Source organism: Scomber scombrus, chromosome 8 (genome assembly GCF_963691925.1).
Source record: "Scomber scombrus chromosome 8, fScoSco1.1, whole genome shotgun sequence".
Lineage (NCBI taxonomy): Eukaryota > Metazoa > Chordata > Actinopteri > Scombriformes > Scombridae > Scomber > Scomber scombrus.
In genome coordinates, this window is record NC_084977.1 from 14,893,041 (window position 1) to 14,914,855 (window position 21,815).

At 42.0% G+C, this 21,815-nt stretch overlaps 1 protein-coding gene across 1 annotated transcript in view; it reads right to left on the reverse strand.

Moving 5' to 3' along the window:
* The window catches only part of agbl4 (AGBL carboxypeptidase 4), a 280,426-nt gene that overhangs the window by 154,963 nt on the left and 103,648 nt on the right, over positions 1 to 21,815 (reverse strand). Inside the window, exon 4 of the mRNA XM_062424281.1 lies at positions 4,240 to 4,334. Coding sequence (XP_062280265.1) covers positions 4,240 to 4,334 — 95 coding nt within the window. The remainder of the gene's footprint in view (positions 1 to 4,239; positions 4,335 to 21,815) is intronic.

A 21,815-nucleotide genomic window follows, 5' to 3' on the forward strand; every position in this document is an offset into this window, starting at 1 on the left:
TAAACATGTTATTATCAACAGGTTATGTGTATTTATGTTAGAGCAGCCTGCATTTGGACTATATTTCACTTATAAACCTGCACTAGACCAATCCTCACTAACTGCATGCTGTGACAGTCAGTGAATGCTACTAGGAAAAATAACAGTGAAAAGTACAGAATAGACTGTAAAGAAAGACTAAGATGAGCGATGAGAGACACACAGAGCAGCAGTATCCTTTCTTTCTCCCTCACCCTGCCTCACCTCTCCTCACCCTTCGCCCTCTGCCAGGGCTTAACAAGTGGCAAGGGAAGCAGGAAGGCCAGAGCTGTGTTGATTGACAGAACAATTACTGCTAACACGCACCCCGATGGAGAGGCAGACATCTCCAAATAGAATTTCACTATGCTGTTGCATCATGCGCTTACAGGAAGACTTTTTGTAGGAAAAAAAAAATGCCCTGACTGACCAACTGATTGACTGACTGACTGACTGACTTGGAGCTGAGCACAACTGCTTGAAAAGCACTCCTGTTTTTGTGTTGCCTCCCATAAAAAAGAAAAGAGAAAAAGCATTTACCCTTGATCAAGGTTGGCTGGTTCTAACTTTAGAAGCAATGTTTGGCAAACCATTTCCTCCAACTCTGACTGTTCATCTGTTAGCTCAGTTAGAGGTGTAGCTATTTTTATCCAAACACCTACTAACTGTCGAAAAAGTGGAAAGTTAATTAAAAGAGACCACGCACCTCAGAAAATGTCCAATATATAATACATTACAGACTTAATAAGCTAAAAACTATGTGAACGCATGCATTTTAGATTGTGAGAAGTAACAATAATGTCAGAGTGACATTGTGTTTGAGTCTAATTTTATTTAGCTAAAATCTTACACAATAAGCAAAATATGCAAAATGTCAATGAGGATATTGCCATAAAGTATCTTAATTGAATTATGGTGTTCATGTTGCACGGATAGGAATGTTTGTTGTCATATATTGTAAATCTGACACAAGACAAATAAATGTACTGCATTTACAGAAAATTAATCATTACCTATTTTAATGACAAATTAAATAACCTGACATTCTCCAGCAGGTTCATAAGATTTTCTGCTTTTCTCAGTTTTCGTAAATTGACTATCTTTAGGTCGGACAAAACAAGACAATTAAAGGCATCAGCTTTGGCTCTAGGAACTTGTTATAAATATCTTTTAAAACTTCATTTCAACTGGAAGACTAATTGACATGAAAACAATCATTAGGGTTAGCTGTAATGTTTAACATTTAAAAATATTAATTCTGTACCTTTTTTTCTACACAGATCCACACAGGACTTGGTATGAAGCATTTGTTGGTTGATGCAGTCAGACTCATGCAGCATCCTGGCCATTACCCCATCCCACAGTATTCCGGCCTCCAACAGCTGTATTACACCACGCTCTCTGACTTTCTAATTAGCTTATCTCAGAAAATAAGGATGCTGGGCAATTCTTTGCTCTAGCAGTCCAACAACTAGCAGACCGCGGGGAGTGTGTTTGGCACCTAGTGTCACCAAGGGGGCTATTGTGTTCGACAGACTAGTGCAAGAAAATATGGTTTGCTCTCTTTTCTCTGTCTCATAAACACTTTCACTCCCTCGCTCATTTCATTAACATATTTATTTTGAATTGCTACATAATTTTAAGCATCTTTAAACTAGTCACGAATACCAATCACAAGAGCTGATTTTAATTTAAAGATTTTACACATTTGGAATTTAGCAGGAAAAGCAGTGACGAACTTGTCTTTTTTGACTTTTTTTTCAAAAAAGAAGCTTCTGTTCTTCAGCTCCTCAACTATACAGCACTAGTGACATGGATATTTAATTGATGAGTCAATTATAATAACAGGTGTTGCAATTCCTTAAAATACAACAAAATAATAAGATACGAAGCTTTGCACACAAACAAACAATATAAACCACGGTTAATCTGTCTCACATTTCAGATGCAATGTAACCCTTTTTAATTAGTTCATCCATGATTCATTATTTTTAAACATGTTACCTGTAGCTGTGCCTAAATGCCAGATGATACTGTCAAAGCTTCCCTGATGTCTCCAGCACCAAGAACTACATGCTAGAGGCATCATGGAGTGAGAGATAGAGAGAAGAAAGAATAGAGGAAGGGATAGAGGATAGATCTTTCCACCTGTAGCAGTGAACGTCCTGCAGGAATCTGTAATCTGCTGGTTGTCTCTCACTGAGACGCCCAGCTTAGCCTAGGCCAACCAAACCCTGCAGCCCGCAGCACCAAACGATGCTGGGGCCCCAGGACATAAGGCACCTGCACAGGGAGATAAAGGCTTCAACTCCTCGGCTAATACTGACGATTCTTTTGATAAATACAGATGTGGGGGTGTCGGGGCGAGGGGTGGGAGAGCAATCTTTTCTAGCTCACTCTTTTTCTCATTCTCTCCTCCCTGTCTACCTGTCTCAGTAATCTGTCTTTCTTGTACTTTGTGTTTTCTTCCTCCACCCTCTCTCTCTTTCTGTCTCTTTCTCTGCAAGCCTCTCTCGCTCCTTTTTTTCTATCATTCCGTCTCTCTGTACCTCCTTTATCCTGTCCTGTGTGAGTTTGGATCAGACAGGCAAAGCTCTGCACACTCTGCCTTTTTTTTTTTATTCCATATCTATAACTGTCAAAAAGGAGATTGCTACTTTAGGAGCTGTCTGTGCTTTGTTGTGCTCATGGAAAGTCAAATAGAGGAGCTTGTGTTAAAAGCATCTTGACCACTTTGTGGGGACACAAACAATGTCAGCTGCAGTCTTGGAAGCCCCAGACAGTCAAAAATGGCTCCACAAATGCGTGAGACATGATGCCTCTTAGATGGCACAGTGCTGAGAGGAGCGGTTAAAACAGTATTAGCATGGGGAGGTAAATGGAGCTGGGCCTCTGCAACGGTACCTCCTGCTGTGACTGTCACTTAAATACCTATTTATGAGGGCTTATTGAAACATAAACATGGTCAGGGTTGCATGATTAGCATTTTAAGAGGAGCTTTGGGACCTAAATGACCCAACAAGGCTGCTGCACAGATTAACACCTCAGACATTCAAGATTATGTCCAATGAGAAGTCAAGACCATTCAGTGGGAGGAATTGTTTATAACACGGGACAATAATTACCTGGCACAAAATGTAACTTAAATTACAACTGTTGAAATAGGGATATAACTTTGCTATATCGCACTGTCTGCACATTAACTATACTGACAGCATAACTACATTCACCTGAGAAAAATCACCAATCTTAAACCAAGCACTTGCTGGCTTTCCTGGAATAAATGGCTGGCAGGATGAGACAATAGTAGTGGTTTTAGTACCGTGAAAAAGCCACATAGCACAACAGAGAAACTCTGATGGCAAAGTTGCATCGGCACCACATGGAGTCCAAACAGAGCAAGCGAGGCAGCCGAGCTGAGCTGCATCATGTTGTACAGTGCTGTATCACAGACAGCAGTTCATCTTTCCTGTCTACGGTGTCGTGCCCATTGTCTCTTCCCATTACCCTGCAACCGACGTACTACAGCATGGACGGTGCGGGCGCTAGGCTAGCAGACGCAGACAGCTCAGGGTGGCAGATGCCTGGCGTTTCTGCGGATGCCCTCCATCAACTGATGACAGATGTCAGGGCTCCTCTTGGACGGCAACACTTCATCACGCTACCCTGTTCTCGCTCCTCGCCCCACTGGATACACCAGCCTGCTTGGCAGACGCTGCGTCCAACCCGACTGCACCAGCCCCATTCCCTCCTGCCACACCTATTCACACACACACACACACACACACACACACACACACACACACACACACACACACACACACACACACACACACACATTTCTGCATCCATCAGTCAACCGTTATTACATCAGACAGCCATCATACTGGCAACCAATGGATCACATGCTAATGCGCCCAGACGCATCCACTCTGAAAATCTAAAGTATCAGTCTTTAGGGTGTGTGTGTGTGTGTGTGTGTGTGTGTGTGTGTGTGTGTGTGTGTGTGTGTGTGTGTGTGTGTGTGTGTGTGTGTGTTAGGGAATGTATGTGTCTACTGTTAGTTGAAAAAAAACTAAAAAGTTTTTTGAAAGTGGATTCTTGTGACCACATTGTGGACAGAACTTTTATAGATGAGACAAATCATTACAACATGCAATGTAAAGCATTTGGAAAGCTAATACAGTTGGTGCAACAGTAAGTTTGTCTTTGAACACTTACCATTTTGGCCTACTGGTAGACTTGACTACAGGAGACATGCCATCTCTGTACAGGCTCTTGGTCTTGGAGAAGTTGACCACATTGAAAATGACCCTCTGAAACACAAGAATAGAAACCATTAAACATTAAAAAACCAGTGGAGGAAGTTCTGGTGTCAATGGCGGTGTGAAGACTTGAACTCAAGTGTTCCACACCTGATCCTACATTTACTAACTTAAATCATCCCACTAGCCCTGTAAAACACTCACTTTCTGTGAATAAAGGTTTGTTGTATCGCAGCTAGCGATAGCCATACCCCATGGCTAGTCACTGGCAAAGTCACTGAAGCTTATGCTAGCACTAACCTGCAACTTACCCATGATGATTTAAAGGGGATGCTCAACACCATAGCAATTTTCACACGTTAACTCTCAACAATGTTCAGAAAATCAGGTCTGAACATTTTCTTGAGTTGCCCTTTCACACATGAAGCACAGCAGGAGATTATCCGTGTCACCTACTGAAAATACTCCATTTGGTTTAGGAGACAGTTGCAGGAGACAGGACATGACGCAAAAAGTATACTGTGCATTTCAGCGTTTTTAAGCTTTTAATGGGGGGTCGGGGGTAGAGTGGGTCATCCACTATTGTAAGATTGATTGTTCGACTCCTGGCTCCTCCAGTTCACATGTCTAAGTGTTGAGCAAGATAGCACCCTACATGATAGCTTACTGCCATTGGTGTGTGAGTGTGAATGGTTAAATGTAGCTAGTACAGTAAAAGTGCTTTAAGCGGTTGGAAGACTAGTAAGGCACTATACAAGTGCTGTCCATTTCTGTAAGTGGAGTCAATTCATTCACCATAAATAAAACAGCTTTTATTCCATGAGAAATCACAGGACATCCTCTCTTCTATTAGTGCTAGCTTAACTTTTGGCCCAGTCAAAATAATGGAGTTAAACTGGACTTCTGCGTTAATCCAGCACCAGTCACGTGTAAAATAGCAGCTGTGGATAAGAGGGGAGTTGTCAATTGTACATTATACAGACTTGTATGTAGGAGCTGGCAGGGTAGAGTCTGCTTAATGTCTGCTCTGACTGATTTGGACATTTGTGTTCACACATTCAGCTTCTTTGTAAAGGGTAATGAGCATAAATTCAAGAAAGTCTGGATGCCTTTTCAGATTTACCTTGCAAATCTAACCGATGTAACAAACTGGGAGACCTATTGTCTTGAGTCTGGAATGGCCCAACTTGTATTAATTGTAGGAGGAGAGTACTTTTATGTGTATACTTGCTGAACAATGTTGATGCTGTTTGTTTTTTCTGGTTATTGATTCAACAGTCTTTTACTTACTGTCTTGTGCTGTTTGGTTTTTTTTCTTCCCTGTCTTTGACTTTTGGCTGTGTAATTTATTGTTTTTCTAAATTATATTTAGAGTGTGGGGTGGTGAAGGGATTTACTTTGTATGATTATTCAATATGGTTATTAAATAGGTTTTGACTACAGGTAGTGCTATGGAGTAATAGGGGACTGCAAGCTACCAAACATGGACGTTATTAGGAAACAGATGTAAACACACATTACAGTTTTTCATGACTTCTTGGATTCAGGATTTACAAATCAAAGTTCAAAAAATCATCCTTGCAAATGTTTGATGAGGGAGAAAATGCATTCAGAATGCAGCCAGGTTTCAAGTCCGTTTTTGTAAGTAACATTAAATGGAAACATATTTTGCTTGTTTATGAGACAACTCCAAAGGACAACTTTAATATTTAATACATAATCTGATTTTTTTTAAAGACCTGATGAAGTTTACATATGACAAAAGCCAAAACTACTAACTACAAAACTAAACTACTAAAATTCAAAATAACTAGTAGTTTACAATCACTTCCTCCTCATGTCACTTGAGAGTTGCTGAAACATAAACAAGAGAGGAACATATTCCCACTACCACCCACCATGAATAACACCAAGTGTCAAGACTGTGACACATTAACATTACAGTGAGGAGAAAAGGCAGCTTTAATGTCCTGCAGATGATCCCATGTTGCAGTAACAAAGTTCCCGATAAGAGGCAGCAGCTCTGAGCAGTGCCAGCCTCTAATCTGGTAGGACATTATGGTTCTCCCCAGAGGGATTCTGCCTGGCCTAAAACATTAAGCTTTGCCTGGAGTGCAGAGGACAACCATGGTGTCTGGCTTTCCACCTCCTCTGGACCAAGGACTTTTTTTCTTAGCTAAAATATTGTGGAACCGCCCTTCCTTCCTTCCCCCTACCTCCAGTATGCATGATTAGAATCAGGAGGAGTGGGAAAATGTGAAGAGAGAGAAATGAATAATTTTTTTTTTTTTTAAAGTCAAATGAATGGCAATGGTAATACTGCGGTGAGGTAAATGAATCCTATTGATGGGGCATATCAAATTACCAACTAAGTCCAGGTGGTGGAAGTTAACTGGCTGCTGCTGAAATCCTATTACAGACTCCCCACCCTCCTTTTTTCCTCCCCCCCTCATCCATTTCTCCCCTTTTCTCCTGCCTAGCATCAGAGGAATGGGGATTGCGGATTGTAGCAGGCTGATTCAGACTTAGGTAAAATGACATCTAACTGATGTTGAGACTGGCAGCAGGCTCCTGTAGCAGGAAGATAAGACCATTGCTGCTGGCATTTCAATTACACTTTACTGCCCCGCACATCTGTTGCAAGAGCTACTTTTCAGCCTTTTCCCCTCAGGCAAATACAGCCTTACTCTGACTCCACTGGCTTTCTTTGACTGCACAGCCTCCTTCCCCATTCTTTATCCACAACAAATTCAGATTGTCTTCCTCCTTAGCTTCACTCTACCCACTGTTTGTAATCTATTTGTTCAGCCTGTTTAACTCATAGGGAGCAAAGACTGGACGGATGACAGAGACGGGCATGAGGAAGAAAAGAAGGCTCAATCACAGGCGGAATGATACATAAAGAAAGGGTGGGAGACAGTCAAGCAGAGTGAAAGGTACTGTAACTAGTAAGGGACAGACACATAAACAGAGACAGGAAGATAATTACACAGCAGAGATAAATATGGGTGGGAGACAGAGAGGTACTGTGAGCAAGAGAGGAAAATAAACTGGTCTCCACTGGCTGGATGGACAGATACAGAGGCCATAGACAGGTGGGCTGAAAGGGAGGCATGCAGAAGTCTCTGCCTCCCTAGGTTGTTTTCTGATTCCAAAAAAGCTAGACAAACTAAAATGATCCATTTGTCCCGTGACTAAATATTGGATCAAGAAGTCAGAGTTTAACCTAAAAGACAAGAAGAATGTTATCTTTATCTTTACCGTAATGGCAACATAGCAATGCCCTTTAATAACAAGCATTATTGTTCTCAGGCCAGCAAGATGAGATACAATGGTTTCCAATAGTTCTCTTAGGTAATTTCATTTTATGTCTCCAGACGAACACACCTGTACCATGATGGTTAGAGCGACACGCCTGAAGTTGTGTTTAAGCAGACTGAGAGCCCCGGAGCAATTTTGGTATTCGTTTTTGCATGAAATTGCGCTTGCGTTTCAATCTGCTAAGACCACCTCTTATCACAAATGGAAGCACAAAGATCAATTTTTGTGGCTTTGGTTGGCAGAAGCTTCTCCATAATCACCAAAAACATGTTCACGTATGATAGGTTTTGCATTTCACTTTGATTTATACAGTCCATATTAAATGTAAACCAAAATACAACTTTCAATGCTATAACAGCAGCAGAGTTTGTTCCGTGTGAAATTACTGAATGATGATCCCTCCCTGTCAGTAGACTAAATACATGTAGTCATTATAGAACAACAGGACTGATATGTACATTCAATCGAGAGTTTCTAATTTAATAAATGAGCTGTGTGCGCACGACATATTGTGCATACATGCAGCTCTCAGTTTGCAAAAAAATGTCAGCTGACAGACATTGCTTTTGTTGTGATATCTATTATTGTGCTCGGTTAAATGTCACAGAAAGTTAAACAATTTCACTGTTTCACAAGCGTTTCTCAATTGGCACCGCATGTACAAACATTGTGGGCAACTGACAACAGGAGTCAAACTGTGTGTGTGTGTGTGTGTGTGTGTGTGTGTGTGTGTGTGTGTGTGTGTGTGTGTGTGTGTGTGAGAGAGAGAGAGCATACTTAGACAATTAACTTCACTCTGATTCTGTGTGCAAAAGAGTGCCTTGAAAACAGTGTAAACCTCACACTCCCTAACACACACACACACACACGCGCACACACACACACACACACACACACACACACACACACACACACACACACACACACAAAGAATTGCATACAATTAGAATCAAACAAACTGCTCTCGGGCCAATTCTCCAGATCGTTACAACTTACGCACAACTAGGACCAATTTAGAAGCCTTCCACAATTGTGTGTGTGTTTGTGTGTGTGCATGTGTCTGCACATGTGTGCTGCCCTGGAAGATTTAATTAGGCTGGGAGCAGTTAGAAGAGATTAACATCCATGCTGTCTGAGCTGTCATGTCGATGGAGCGTGTCAAAGCCCTCCGCCGTCCCCATCACTGCTGAATGGCAGACTGGAACAGGTGTCTCTGTGTTGTCACAACACACACACACACACACACACACACACACACACACACACACACACACAAAACTAAACCGTGCAGGCACACCACACAGATGACAAAAGACATCCTTAAATACTGCAAATACTGAGGAGACAATTTCTGAAAAGTGACAATTTCAAATGAGATGTTGTCATAAGCAGAAATATTTGCAAACTTGTATTAAGACAGTCTACATATTATACCTTAAAAGTCTTTTGGCTGACAGAAAAAACCTCATTAGAACTACAATGGTGCAATAAGTAAGATTTTCACTCTCGCACAGCAGGAAATCACTATAATGTGTCTGCAGGGAGGTAGTTCATCAGAACTAATGACTCAAGAAATACTTCCTTGCTAAATCAAAAAACATTACTTAACATTAGCTGTATTTATTTTTCACACACCGCATATTGAGCACAGGATTACTGAGTGCCATGAGTGTGAGCTGCACATCAGAATGTTTTAGCTAACAGTCTAAATTACAAATTTCCCCAAAATCCCAACGTCTTTGTTAACCTTTGAATAGACTAGCCAGGCAGTCACTGGGCTTGGCACTAAAATAACCTTGCCAGTGCCGCTTCAGTGTGGGATTGCATTTAGGGCCAAACACTGTCTTTTGATCTCCATCGATCCAGTGTGTGGCCAGATTGCATTGCTTCCTGGAAGAAGCCAAGATAAATTATTAAAGAAGCCATTCTAAATGCGTAGCCCAAGACCTCTACAGAGACAATGAACGCTTTGTCCTTTCAGTGGTGATGGTTGAGCAGACTTCACTATGAATGATCTACAGTACAGAACAATAACATGTCCAGAAAGGGAAAGCTGTACTAAAACCGCTGAACACTTGTAGGTTTGTTAACTGAAATTATTGATGCCTTTAATGTCCAATAAGTAGTTTTGGACCAGATAAATTGCAACTATATACATTTATTTAAGATTTACAAATAAGCATTGTGTGTGTGTCTTTAATGAAAAACTAAACAAGGTATGCTTTACTGCTGTCTACAGACATTTAGGTCGGCTGGCCTTTGATATGATGACAGGAACACAGTATGACTTGCTAGTGGCTATGCTTATGCTGATATAATGTCAAGTCACCATATGTTGTATAAAGTACTGTTATAAATACTGCACAGAAACCAAATTGGAAGCCACCTGTCAAACAATCAAATAATTGCACTATATTACACAAAATATACGAAAAATATAACAATGTAGGTGCACATCATAATAAGACTGTATACATAATTAGGGCAGCTGGGTTGCCTACAGCATTAGGAAGTCTGTTTTTTGTTAGTTTTGAAAGAATCCATGCTGCACTTAGTGGTCTAAACAAAATAACTACAGCTGAGACAAGTCTTCCCATCAGGTATCAGGAGAGATTACCTGTACTCATCACCAGGCTGTGGTTCACTGATTCACCTTGGCTCCACTGTGATTTCCTCACAGTGTAGTATAACACAACCGAGCACAGCAGATCTGTGAGCCCTGTCCATAGCCATCAGGCTACAGGCAGGCTGATAGCTGCTGGCAGCTCTGCCTGTTCCTCTCTTGTTGTCTTTGATCAGTCTGATCACTGACGCACAGTGTGGCAGCGGCCCGCAGTTCTGGGGACTACCTGACACCGCCAGGAGCACAATACACACACCCAGAGTCCGACACACGCACACATGTACAGAAACACACACATAAACATAGTTACATCACGTAATTACTGTTATGGGGAATAAAACATACACACACACACACACACACACACACACACACACACACACACACACACACACACACACACACACACACACACACACACACACACACACACACAAACTACCGGTAATTAACAGAGGCAGGGTGGTTAAACAAAGCCCCAATTTGACACACATTATAATAATAATAATAATAATAATAATAAATCAAACTTATATAGCGCTTTATGCGGTGCTCAAAGACGCTTTACAATTTCCCTATTTCCCTATTTAAAGCTATGAAACAAATGTTTATAAGTTATAAAAGGTTAAAAAACAAACAACGAAAGAACACAAAAACAAAGGTTAAAAACATGACGAGTCCAGTGGGAGCTAGGAGTTGAAGGCTAGTAAGAAAAGGTGTGTTTTTAGTGCAGATTTGAAAGAGGAGGGGGTTGGGGAGATTTTGATGTGAGGGGGGAGTGAATTCCATAGGGTGGGGGCAGCAACAGAGAAGGCCCGATCACCCCAGGTCCGGCACTTAGTCCGGGGGACTTGTAGCAGGTTGGCAGAGACGGACCTGAGGGATCGGGAGGGGGCGTGGTGATGAAGGAGGTCAGCAAGGTAGGGGGGTGCTAAGTTGTTGAGGGCCTTGTAGGTGGTGAGGAGGATTTTAAAGTTGATTCTGTGTTTGATTGGAAGCCAGTGAAGTTCACGGAGGACAGGTGTGATGTGTTCTCTGGAGCGGGTACCGGTGAGGAGGCGTGCAGCAGAGTTCTGGACGTATTGGAGTTTATTGAGGACTTTGGTGGTGGTGCAGTAGAGAAGACTGTTGCAGTAATCGAGCCTTGATGTAATGAAAGCATGAATGAGTGTCTCAGCAGCGGTAGTAGACAGGTTGGGGCGGAGGCGGGCGATGTTTCGGAGGTGGAAAAAGGCGGTTTTGGTGATATGGTTGACATGAGGGAGGAAGGAGAGAGTGGGATCCAGGATAACTCCAAGGTTACGGATTTTGGTGGAGGGGGTGATGGTGGAGCCGTCAATGTTGAGGGAGAAGTTCTGAGTGGAGTGGGTGAGGGAGTCAGGACCAATGATGAGGACTTTGGATTTGTTGGAGTTGAGTTTGATGAAGTTATTTTGCATCCAGGTCTTAATGGCAGTCAGACAGTTGGAGAGGGTTGAGAGGGTGGAGGCAGTGATGGTTTTGGAGGGGAGGTAAAGCTGTGTGTCATCGGCGTAGCAATGGAACTGGAGACCATGGTGACGGAGGATCTGACCAAGTGGAAGCATGTATAGAATGAAGAGGAGTGGACCAAGCACAGAGCCCTGGGGGACACCGTGGATGAGAGGAGCAGTGGCTGATTGGCAGTTGTTGATGGCAATGAATTGGTGTCTGTCGGAGAGATAGGATCTGAGCCAGGAGAGGACGGTGCCAGTGATGCCGAGGGTGGATTGAAGACGGGAGATGAGAATGGAGTGGTGGATCGTGTCAAAGGCAGCACTGAGGTCAAGGAGGATGAGGATGTTGAGGGAGCCAGTGTCAGAGGATAGCAGAAGGTCATTTGTCACTTTGAGGAGGGCAGTTTCTGTACTGTGTTTAGAGCGGAAACCAGATTGGAAGAGTTCGAAGAGGTCGTTTGAGTCTAGGTAGGTGATGAGTTGTTTGGCAACAACACGTTCGAGGATTTTTGATAGAAAAGGCAGATTGGAAATGGGGCGGTAGTTGTTAGGGGAATCAGGATCAAGGCCGGGTTTCTTTAGTACGGGGGTGACTGATGCAAGCTTTAGGGAGGAGGGGACATGGCCAGAGGAAAGAGAGGAGTTTACAGTGGTGTTGATGAGGGTGGTGAGAGCAGGGAGACAGGCCTTTAGAAGTGCGGTGGGAAGCGGGTCAAGGTTGCAGGTTGATGGTTTCATGGTTGAGACTGTGGAGGAGAGATCAGAGGAGGTGATGGTAGCAAAGGTGGAGAAGGATTTACCAGTGGTTAGGAGGGGCCCAGGTTCGGGACATGGAGCGGGGTAGGTGGTCAACTGGCTGTGGATTGTGCTGATTTTGTCACTGAAGAAGGATAGGAAGTTATTGCATTTCTCAACTGAGAAGGAGTGTGAGATGGTGTCCATTGGTTTGAGGAGTGTGTTAATGGTGGTGAAGAGGGTCCTTGGATTGCTGCTGCCAGACTGGATGATTTCAGAGTAGTAGGAGGAGCGGGTAGAGTTCAGGGTGTCTTTGTAGAGCTGTAGATGTTGTTTATACATTTCCTTGTGAACAGTAAGACCCGTTTTTGAGGCAAGCCGTTCCAGTTGGCGTCGTTTGGATTTGAGATGGTGGAGTTCATCAGTGTACCATGGGGAAGAGTGGGTGAATGAGACCAGTTTAGACTGAACGGGTGCAAGCTGGTCAAGGCAGGATGAAAGTGATGAGTTGTAGCAGTTGACCAGGTTGTCGGGGGAGTTGTTGTGGATGATGGTGAGTTTTGAGATGGACTCAGAAAGACATGTGGAGAGAGAGGATGGGTTGATGGACTTAAGGTTGCGGAAGGTGATAGTGCGTTTTTGCTTCTCGTGGGGGGAGGGAGTGTGAGTTTGGAAAGTGATGGCCAGATGATCGGAGATGTGAAGGTTGTTACTGGCCAGGTGACTGATGGTGACTCCAGTGGAACAGACCAGATCCAGGGTGTGGCCTTTGTGATGGGTTGGAAAATCAACGTGCTGGGTGATGTTGAAGAATGAGAGGATTTCCAGAAGTTCGGTTGCTGGTTTGCAGTCAGAGGAGTCAACATGAGTGTTGAAGTTGCCCAGGAGGAGAACAGATGGAGATATAGCACAGAGCTGGGTAAGGAATGCAGATAAATCAGAGGGAAAGGCAGGGTCGGGCTTGGGGGGACGGTAAATGACTGCAATGACCAGGGGCTTGGGACCAGATAGTTTAAAAGAAAGGGATTCGAATGATGAAGGGGTTGGGATGGATGTTGCACTGGTTTTGATGTCATGGCGATGAATGATGGCAATTCCACCTCCAGTTCGACCATCCAGACGAGGTTTGTCAATGTAGGAGTATCCAGGGGGTGTGGCTTGATTGAGTGAAAAATAGTCCATGGGTTTTTGCCAGGTTTCGGTGAGACAGAGAAAATCCGGTGCTGAGTCAGAAATAAATTCACTGAGGAGAAGTCCTTTTTTATTAAGTGAACAGGTGTTGAGAAGAGCAAATTTCAGATGAGATGGGTTTCTATTGGTGATGGGTTGAGGAGCTCTGGGTAGAGGAGTGAGGTAAACAGTGCGCACGTTGTGATTGTTATGGTGATGACGTTGTTGTTATAGTGACTCATGAATGCTTGGATTCAGTTTTCAATCAACAAAACTACAAACAAAAATATCATCTTCTAATTTTGTGCTCGAGATCAAATAACATACATAAGATGATGTATTATGCATCAAGTTTCAGACCATATGTTCACAATCTAATTATACTGTCAAATAATCACTGATTCTCATACACTGACTCTCACTGAGTTTCATACAGTATGCAATGGTAATTTCTTCAAATTTACACTAGTGTGAACTACAAGAAACATATTTGTAATTTAAAGTAAATAGGATAGTTTGTAATAATATTGAATAATTAATTTGGGCAATATTACTTAAGTTGTTAGACAAGTATTTTCCTATAGTATTGTAATAATCATTTGAGAAATTGGCTAAAAAGTTTTTTAAAGAGTAAATTATAATAAAGACAAGGAGAAATAATAAACGTAAATATTGCCATATTAATAGAGTAACAAGAATGATTGCTGCAACATATTTTAATGGTGTCTTATAGCCATATTACGTATGTAAGTATATTTCACAACTGTTCCACTATGTTGGTATAAAATTGTGCAAGTTACATGATCAGCATGACAATGTGTTCCACTGACAGATATCCCTGCTTGGTAGGTGCCATTTAAAACTGATCAATGGCAGCTGTCACTTAAGTTAGTGTCTTTGTGGTATCTAAGTGAATAGGATAGCAATACTAAAGTTTAGTATAACTTAGGTTTTATTTTCATGTCTCGGACCATCGGTTCTATCAGTTATGATGTTACTGTATTCACCTTAGTAACTGCTGAAATCTTGGAACGCCATGTTGACATTTGTAAAAATACATAATAACGGGGATAATAACGTGAAACAAATCAAACAGGCTGTCAATAAACCCAAATTATTTGGAAGATAAAACTGAGGAAAAAGGTTAAATTATAGCAAAATGATCTAAGCAGCTAACATAATGATACCCGACTGTCGTTTGTTTTTTCAATGCAATCATTTTTGTAGGTGATACAATAAAGAATACAACTGATGGCTCGAGCAAGAAAAATAAAACCCAAAGTTGTAACAAACTGTAATTTTCCTTCAAGTCTGGCAATGCACTAGTATTGTAACAGGGTTGCACTTTAAATGCTGTGGAATAAAAGTATATGTAATATGATATAATTGTGAAAATAGCCTGTCTAATTTACATAAAATGCAACTGGTTGTTTAAACTGGCACTCACAGAATAGCAGGAAGCCTTTTCAGTAGGTTTGGGGTGACTCCCATGGGTAACATTATGGTGAAGGCCTGCTCAAGCAGGGCAGCTCAGCTGTCGCTAAGCTCTTGTAAAGCCTGGTGACAGTGAGGAAGGTCACAAGCCAGCAATAGGTGGGGATAACAGTATGACAGGGGAACACTAAGGGACAGCACGAGCCCTTATGGGAGAGGACGGAGGTCATGGTCTCGTCTGTGGAGGGTGGGATACGTGTGTGTGTGTGCTTGCATGTCAGGGAGACAGGGATGAATCCTTTGGGAACACATGAATGACCTTGAGTAAGTCTGCTATACATAACCTGACAGACTATTCACAAAGTCGCATGCTGACCATGTCACAAAGTACAACTAAATGTCAGAAATGTCACTAACACAAGTACCCCCCAGACGCACACAGCACACATACACACACACACACACACACACACACACACACACACACACACACACACACACACACACACACACACACACACACACACATATTCCTACTCTTCTTTTTTTTGTTTTTTTTGTTATACCTTCCCACCTTCTTCTTTTTCCTTCTATGTGATGGTGTTGCTGACAGTTTAGGTCCCCAATGACCAATGACAAGTCAAGGTGCTGACACAACGAAGAGGAGGATGGGACCCTTTAAACACATTACAGGTACACATACACACACAAACACACAGACATTATACTCCGCCCCTCTGCTGCTCGGCCGTCTCTCTCTCTCTCTCTCTCTCTCTCTCTCTCTCTCTCTCTCTCTCTCTCTCTTCCAGACACAAAAACTGTAGGTAAGGAAGGTAAACTGACAAAACAACACAGTAATATTCCTACAGTAGTTTTGGTTTGTTTGTACTTAGTCTGAGATGCCCCGTGGAAAGTGAGCTAATATGAGGGGGAAGTTGTGAGATACCTAGCTATTGATCCTGGGGGCCACAAGTCCCAGCAGCAGCCTTTTAAATGTCAGCTTTTAATTTCCTTCTCACTCCTCCACTGAAAAAGATTTATTCAAAGCAGTGCTGTTCCAGGAGATATCAGATAGCACAGTGACAGTCTTTTAAAGAGCTTTTGTTTGGTTTAGGCATTCATGGCTTTTTGTATCAGACTCTTTCATTCAACCAGAGGAGGAGGAAGTTTCTACATTGGGCGCTGAGTTGAAAGGCAATCTCTCCCTTCCATTGTAAAGAGATGTACAACTGGAACTTCTTTAATTAGGGCTTCTCTCGCACTGACTGACAGCAATGGCCAATACCCTCCAGACACTGATGGAGGTCACACACATTGTGACACATAGATATGTGCATGCACACACACACACACACACACACACACACACACACACACACACACACACACACACACACACAAACAAACACTGAAATTGTCAAACATTAACCTTTTGTGCTTTGAATGAATATTTTAGAGCTCACACAATGAGCCAGCTGTGAAAGCCTGGTGATAAACATTACTTCACCTCTACGGAAGTCTTTTATTTCCTTCAGTTAATTACCAAGCCACATACTGCACATGCTACAGAAACACTGTGGCACTATAATAAGATCACACATTCATGTCGTGATTTGATAATGAGTCATTGTGTGTGTGCGTTTGCAGTGTGTGTTCTTTCTGGTGTCGATATGTGTGGAAAGCGTCATGGCCAGCCAGCCACAGATTGTTAGATATGTGGGGACTCATCTCTGTTTAACTGACAGGGTGTTTGGACAGCTCCCAGGCAATAAGACCCTATGCTCTTTGAACATGCAGTTCCCCTTTTATCACCAACCTGCACCCTGCTTATCATCCCCTCATGTGTCCCTTATAAATAGAACTATACTCTGTCTCCACAGCATACTCAAATAGGCCTGATTTCAGTGGTTATAGTCTCTAAAAAATTAGCTTTATAGACTACTAACAATTACATTTTAAAGGGAAATGTAACTCCTGCCAGAATTATGTTCAGTGGCAATGTTTTTTTATGTGGAGCGCGCAGGACTGTGACGCATGTGATTACGTTTAGCCAACATAAGCACATTTTAAGGGTTGAGGAAAGGTTATGGTTTTGGTTAGATGTTAGCTAGAGCAAGTGTTAAGTAAACACATTGTGTGTCATGCTTTAAATCACTGTTAACTTTGTCAATTTGAAAAAAGATCACAATGTTTCCCTAAACATAATCAAGTGTTGTGAGTGCATATCCCTGCACGTTTTATCATTCTGCAGAGCAGAGCAGAGGCAGAGGGTTTGGAAGGATTTTAAGCTCAGTCACTGGATATTTCTTGCCCAGATGCACCGTGGCAGTCATAGCTCCTCCAAAGTTTTTGTGTACACAGGATTTTACCTTTGACAGTTTATCAAAGTACCAGATATTTTCTAATTAAGCTTTTAATCTTTTGGATTGATGATTCAACTGAGAGAGTTTAATAACAATCCAAGCTGTGTGTGCCTGTGTCTATACTGTATGAACAAAGCTTAATAGAAAGGGTTATACATACATGGTTTTAACATTCATTAGGTCATGACATGACATGGTCTGAAATTATTATTATGTGGCAAATACATATAATCACAGCCTGCCATACATCGACAATTGAAACTTTCTCAGTCATTTTTAGAAATGTTTTCATGTGAATTGGTGTACATACAAATTAAGCACAAAAAGAAGAAAGAAAATAGTATACTCTTTCTAATACTTATGGTAGAAAAAAAGAGGACCTGAGGAAAAGAGGTTTTTTAAATGACGAGACACTTGTTCTTGCTCAACTATGCTGTGACGAGGACAGAGCTAGCTCCAACCAGTCCACCTCCACTCCCTCAGCAGCAGTACTGCCGCTGCCACAGGCACTCAGTGAGGGATGAACAGAGCGACTGTAACAGCCGACTGCTTCTTCCCTTCTTTCCTTCCCTCCACACATTTGTCTTCTCACCTTCTTTTTCCCCATCCCTTACTTCTCCCCTTCTGCTTTAAACATGGAAGAGTTAATTTGCTCATTCTGCAGGCAGCATCTCTTTCTATTTATCTTTCTTCTTGTGTTTTTTCCCTCTCTCTCCCCACCTCGCTCAGGCAAGGCTCTGCTGTCAGGCCCTTCCAGAGCAGTGGGGTTGTCAGGAGTGATGGATGACTATCAACCTTCTGCTGTCTTCCACTACGCTCCTGGGAGATTTACAGGCTCGCTGACTACCAGGCATGAAAACCAATCTCTCTTTCTCATTCTTCCCTCCCTTCCTCCATCCATGCTTGCCTCGCTCCTTCCATCTCACTCCCTCTATTTCAACATCTCCTCCGTTACCAAAAAAAAGCTTTCATAATGGAGAGATGTGTGCAAAACAACATTGAAATTTGTGTGTGGACAGAGGAAAGCAATTGCTCCTCTTGAGGGTTATTGTGGATGTGTCAGAGGGGAATAGCGTCCTCAGAGTGATATGCCTGGTCTTTGACAGCCTATCTTGCCCATCTTCATCTTCATCTTCTCCATTGCTCCCAGCTCCTTCACAGCCTTGCAACACTTGAGCATCCATCTATGTTTCTCATGCTGGTGGTAATTATAGCATTGCAGAAAGGTGCTGGGCTAATTGCTGTCTCAAAATAGTAATTGCTTTATTATTGCAACCATTTTTTGGTAATGATCGTTCAAAGGCATTATGTTAATGCAATTAAATGGTTTCATTAGTATTTGTGCCTGCACTAATTGACAGTATTTGCCAAGGCTGGGCAACTAAATAAAGTTGTATTGAAGAACGCCTCTTTGTTGCACTGAGGAGACAGCTCAAGAAAGAGGAATATAGGCAGAGTATGCTTAACACTATTCTGTCACCTGCTTACAGGTTACAGTCTGTGCTGTCTACATAGTCTTCTCCAACAAAAAACTGACATCACATATGTGACACCAGACCAAGGTCACTAAATAAACATGCAATCCCCTTGACCGAAGACCCAAATCAACTAAGACATCATATCCATGCATTACCAAATATTGTGTCTCAGATTCCATAACCATTGACTATAACCACTACCTTTCAAAAACTGTCTGGGGAGGAAATCCATATTTGCATTAATTTGCAAATTCGGAAAAGGAACCATGCTGGCTAGTGGAATAAATATGAGCTTTAATATGCACACAGTGCTGACACCACTCTTCAAAAAGAAGGTAATAGACGTAAATGACATGTAAATGTTATTTAGATTGCCATCTAATAGCATACAGAGCAGCACTGTGTCTCGCCTTATCAAATATTTGAATTAGGAGAAGACGTGGCCCCACCTAGGTCTTGGGCTGTGTATAGTAATGATACCTGTGAGTTTTTGTGTGTCCCTTTGTCTGCCTGTATGTATATGAGTGTGCATGCATGCATGTATGTGATGCCTACTCTATAATGATCTCCGGTCCTATCTGTCAGCACACTACATAGTTTATACAGTGTAAGAGATAAACACATGTGCAATGCTTTCATTGACATTTGGTGGGCTCATTAAAATCAGATCAGATATCAGGAGGACAGCTTGAGGAGAATTCCTCTTCCCTGTGCTAAGACAACATAGTGTGATGCTTAACTTTTGCTTATATGAGCCTTGTTAGCTTTGTACCTATCAGATCTTTACTCATGCTGAGCGACAAGGCAGGATTGACATCAGATACAAAAAAGGCAGAGCACACAGCTTCAGGTGGATCACAGTCACTGTTTTGAGATGACAGACTGATCTTAAGCTTGCCTGCCTTTGAATATTATACATACTTGGGTAGTTGGATTTACTTCTATTGTAAAACTTGATAGAACATGAAAAACATCACCACATGAATAAAAGGATAAGTTGGAACTCTGAAATTTGGATAGTACTGAGTATACAGTGTTGTAATAGGTCAAATACCAGATTTTGCCACCAGCACTGTTTCACGCCAGCACTCCTGTAATATCAGGCGTCAAAGTAAATGTTATTTTTGTTTTCTTGCACAATCTGCATTAATTAGAAAAAAGCACCCCCCTTGGTCAGGCACCACACTACTGCCAGGAGCCACGGGGCGAAAAATGAGTCATTTTGAAATGAATAATGGATTTGTGTCTGCAGGGAGAGTAGGATTCACAGAAGTGTATGTGAGTGTGTGCCTATGTTTGTGTGTATCTGTACAGCCTCATGTGATTGTGGACCCTGCATTGAGTCTTTTAATATGTCCTTGCTGGTCATTTCACTCGACCAGCAAAGCCTAAACTCCTACAGATGCTCTATCTCACTTCCTCAGTCATTTCAACCAGGCGTGAATATGCAGATGTGAGAGCAGGACGGTGCAGAGGGAGGGGTGGCGCAATAAAATCATAAATAAACAGGAGCTTTGGGGGTTTTCCTGCCACAGTAACTGCTGCCATTTGACCTCAGGCGGTCTTTGGAGGGCAGGGATGATAGATCTGCCCTTCTCCGTCCTACAGCTGTTCACACATCAACAGCAGAAGTTCCAATTAAAACGTTGAAGTGGCGGCATCTTTATCGCTACTGACACTCTAGAGGCCCATGTGTCACTTCAGGCCTGGATGAGCTGATGAAGGAGACTTGGTGAAGAGAGAGGAGGTAGGGAGGTTAATGAGAGTCCAATACTACTGGCAGCCCATATTCTCAGTCTCTTCTCTCTGCACTTCTGCCACAGGCCTTCACTCTCACACACTCTGATATAACACATTCAGACTAATTTGAAGGCTTGCTGAAAACAGAGAACAAAACAGAGGTCAAAAGGGGATGAAGGCTGTGTGTGTGCATGTTTGTGTCTGTTTTTACAGCAGCTACACGACTGGGAAAGGATGGAGGTTGAAGGACACTGAGGCTCATCTCTGACAGCTGTGCTGTTTCAGCAGGAAGTGATGTCATGGGTCAGTGTTGAGAATCTGAAGGTGGGTCTACGAGGGCGCTAACCCCACAGCCCTGCTGGATAAGCAGAGAGTGCTGAGAAACTAAATTCAGTAAGAATGTTGTGAATGGTAGATGCCCCAGAAGAATATCAATCACTTTCTGCACACTCCACTGCACACTATTTTAGAAGATGAACTTGAGCTGGTAGGGAACAATGTACAAGGTGCCAGTGTTAGAACCAATCTGTAATAATTAGATGTGACAGGAACTAGACTGAAACTCACTCACAAACTCATTGTCCAAGAAGGGAAGCTTTCATTATCATAATATTTCTTCACAAGAACAGTTTATACCTGCAGATGTAGATATGTCAGTTTCACCCTCTACAGAAAAAGGAAAGTAAAAGCTGCAATTTCCACAACTCAAAGCTCAAACACTTTCGACCTCCTACTCAAAAAAATTTGATGGAACAGCTCTCGATGTTGGAAATCTGTCTGACACTTAAAATAAAATGAAATAAAATAAAATAAAACTGATTATCTATGTGGAATGATGCCAAAATTAATCGTAAACATTGCAAATATTCATATGCTATCTGCCATAGGTGAGTTTCTTGCAGTCACACTTCAACATTACAGCATCTGTGAGCAATGTGTGTTACAACAGGTTTTTTTTTCTTTATTTCAATAATTAATATGAATGGAATTTTACTTTCTTACGCGATACTTAAATGGGTATTAAATACTGCAACAGAATTTCAGTTCAGTTTGAGGGTTTAACACCAAAATCTTGATTTTAACCTTCAGTTACCTACAGCAGAAATGGTCACTTGTCCCGGGAAAATTCACTAAAGTAAACTCTATTCTATTTTGAGTATTAATCAAAGAATATGCTCCAGTTAAAAATGTTT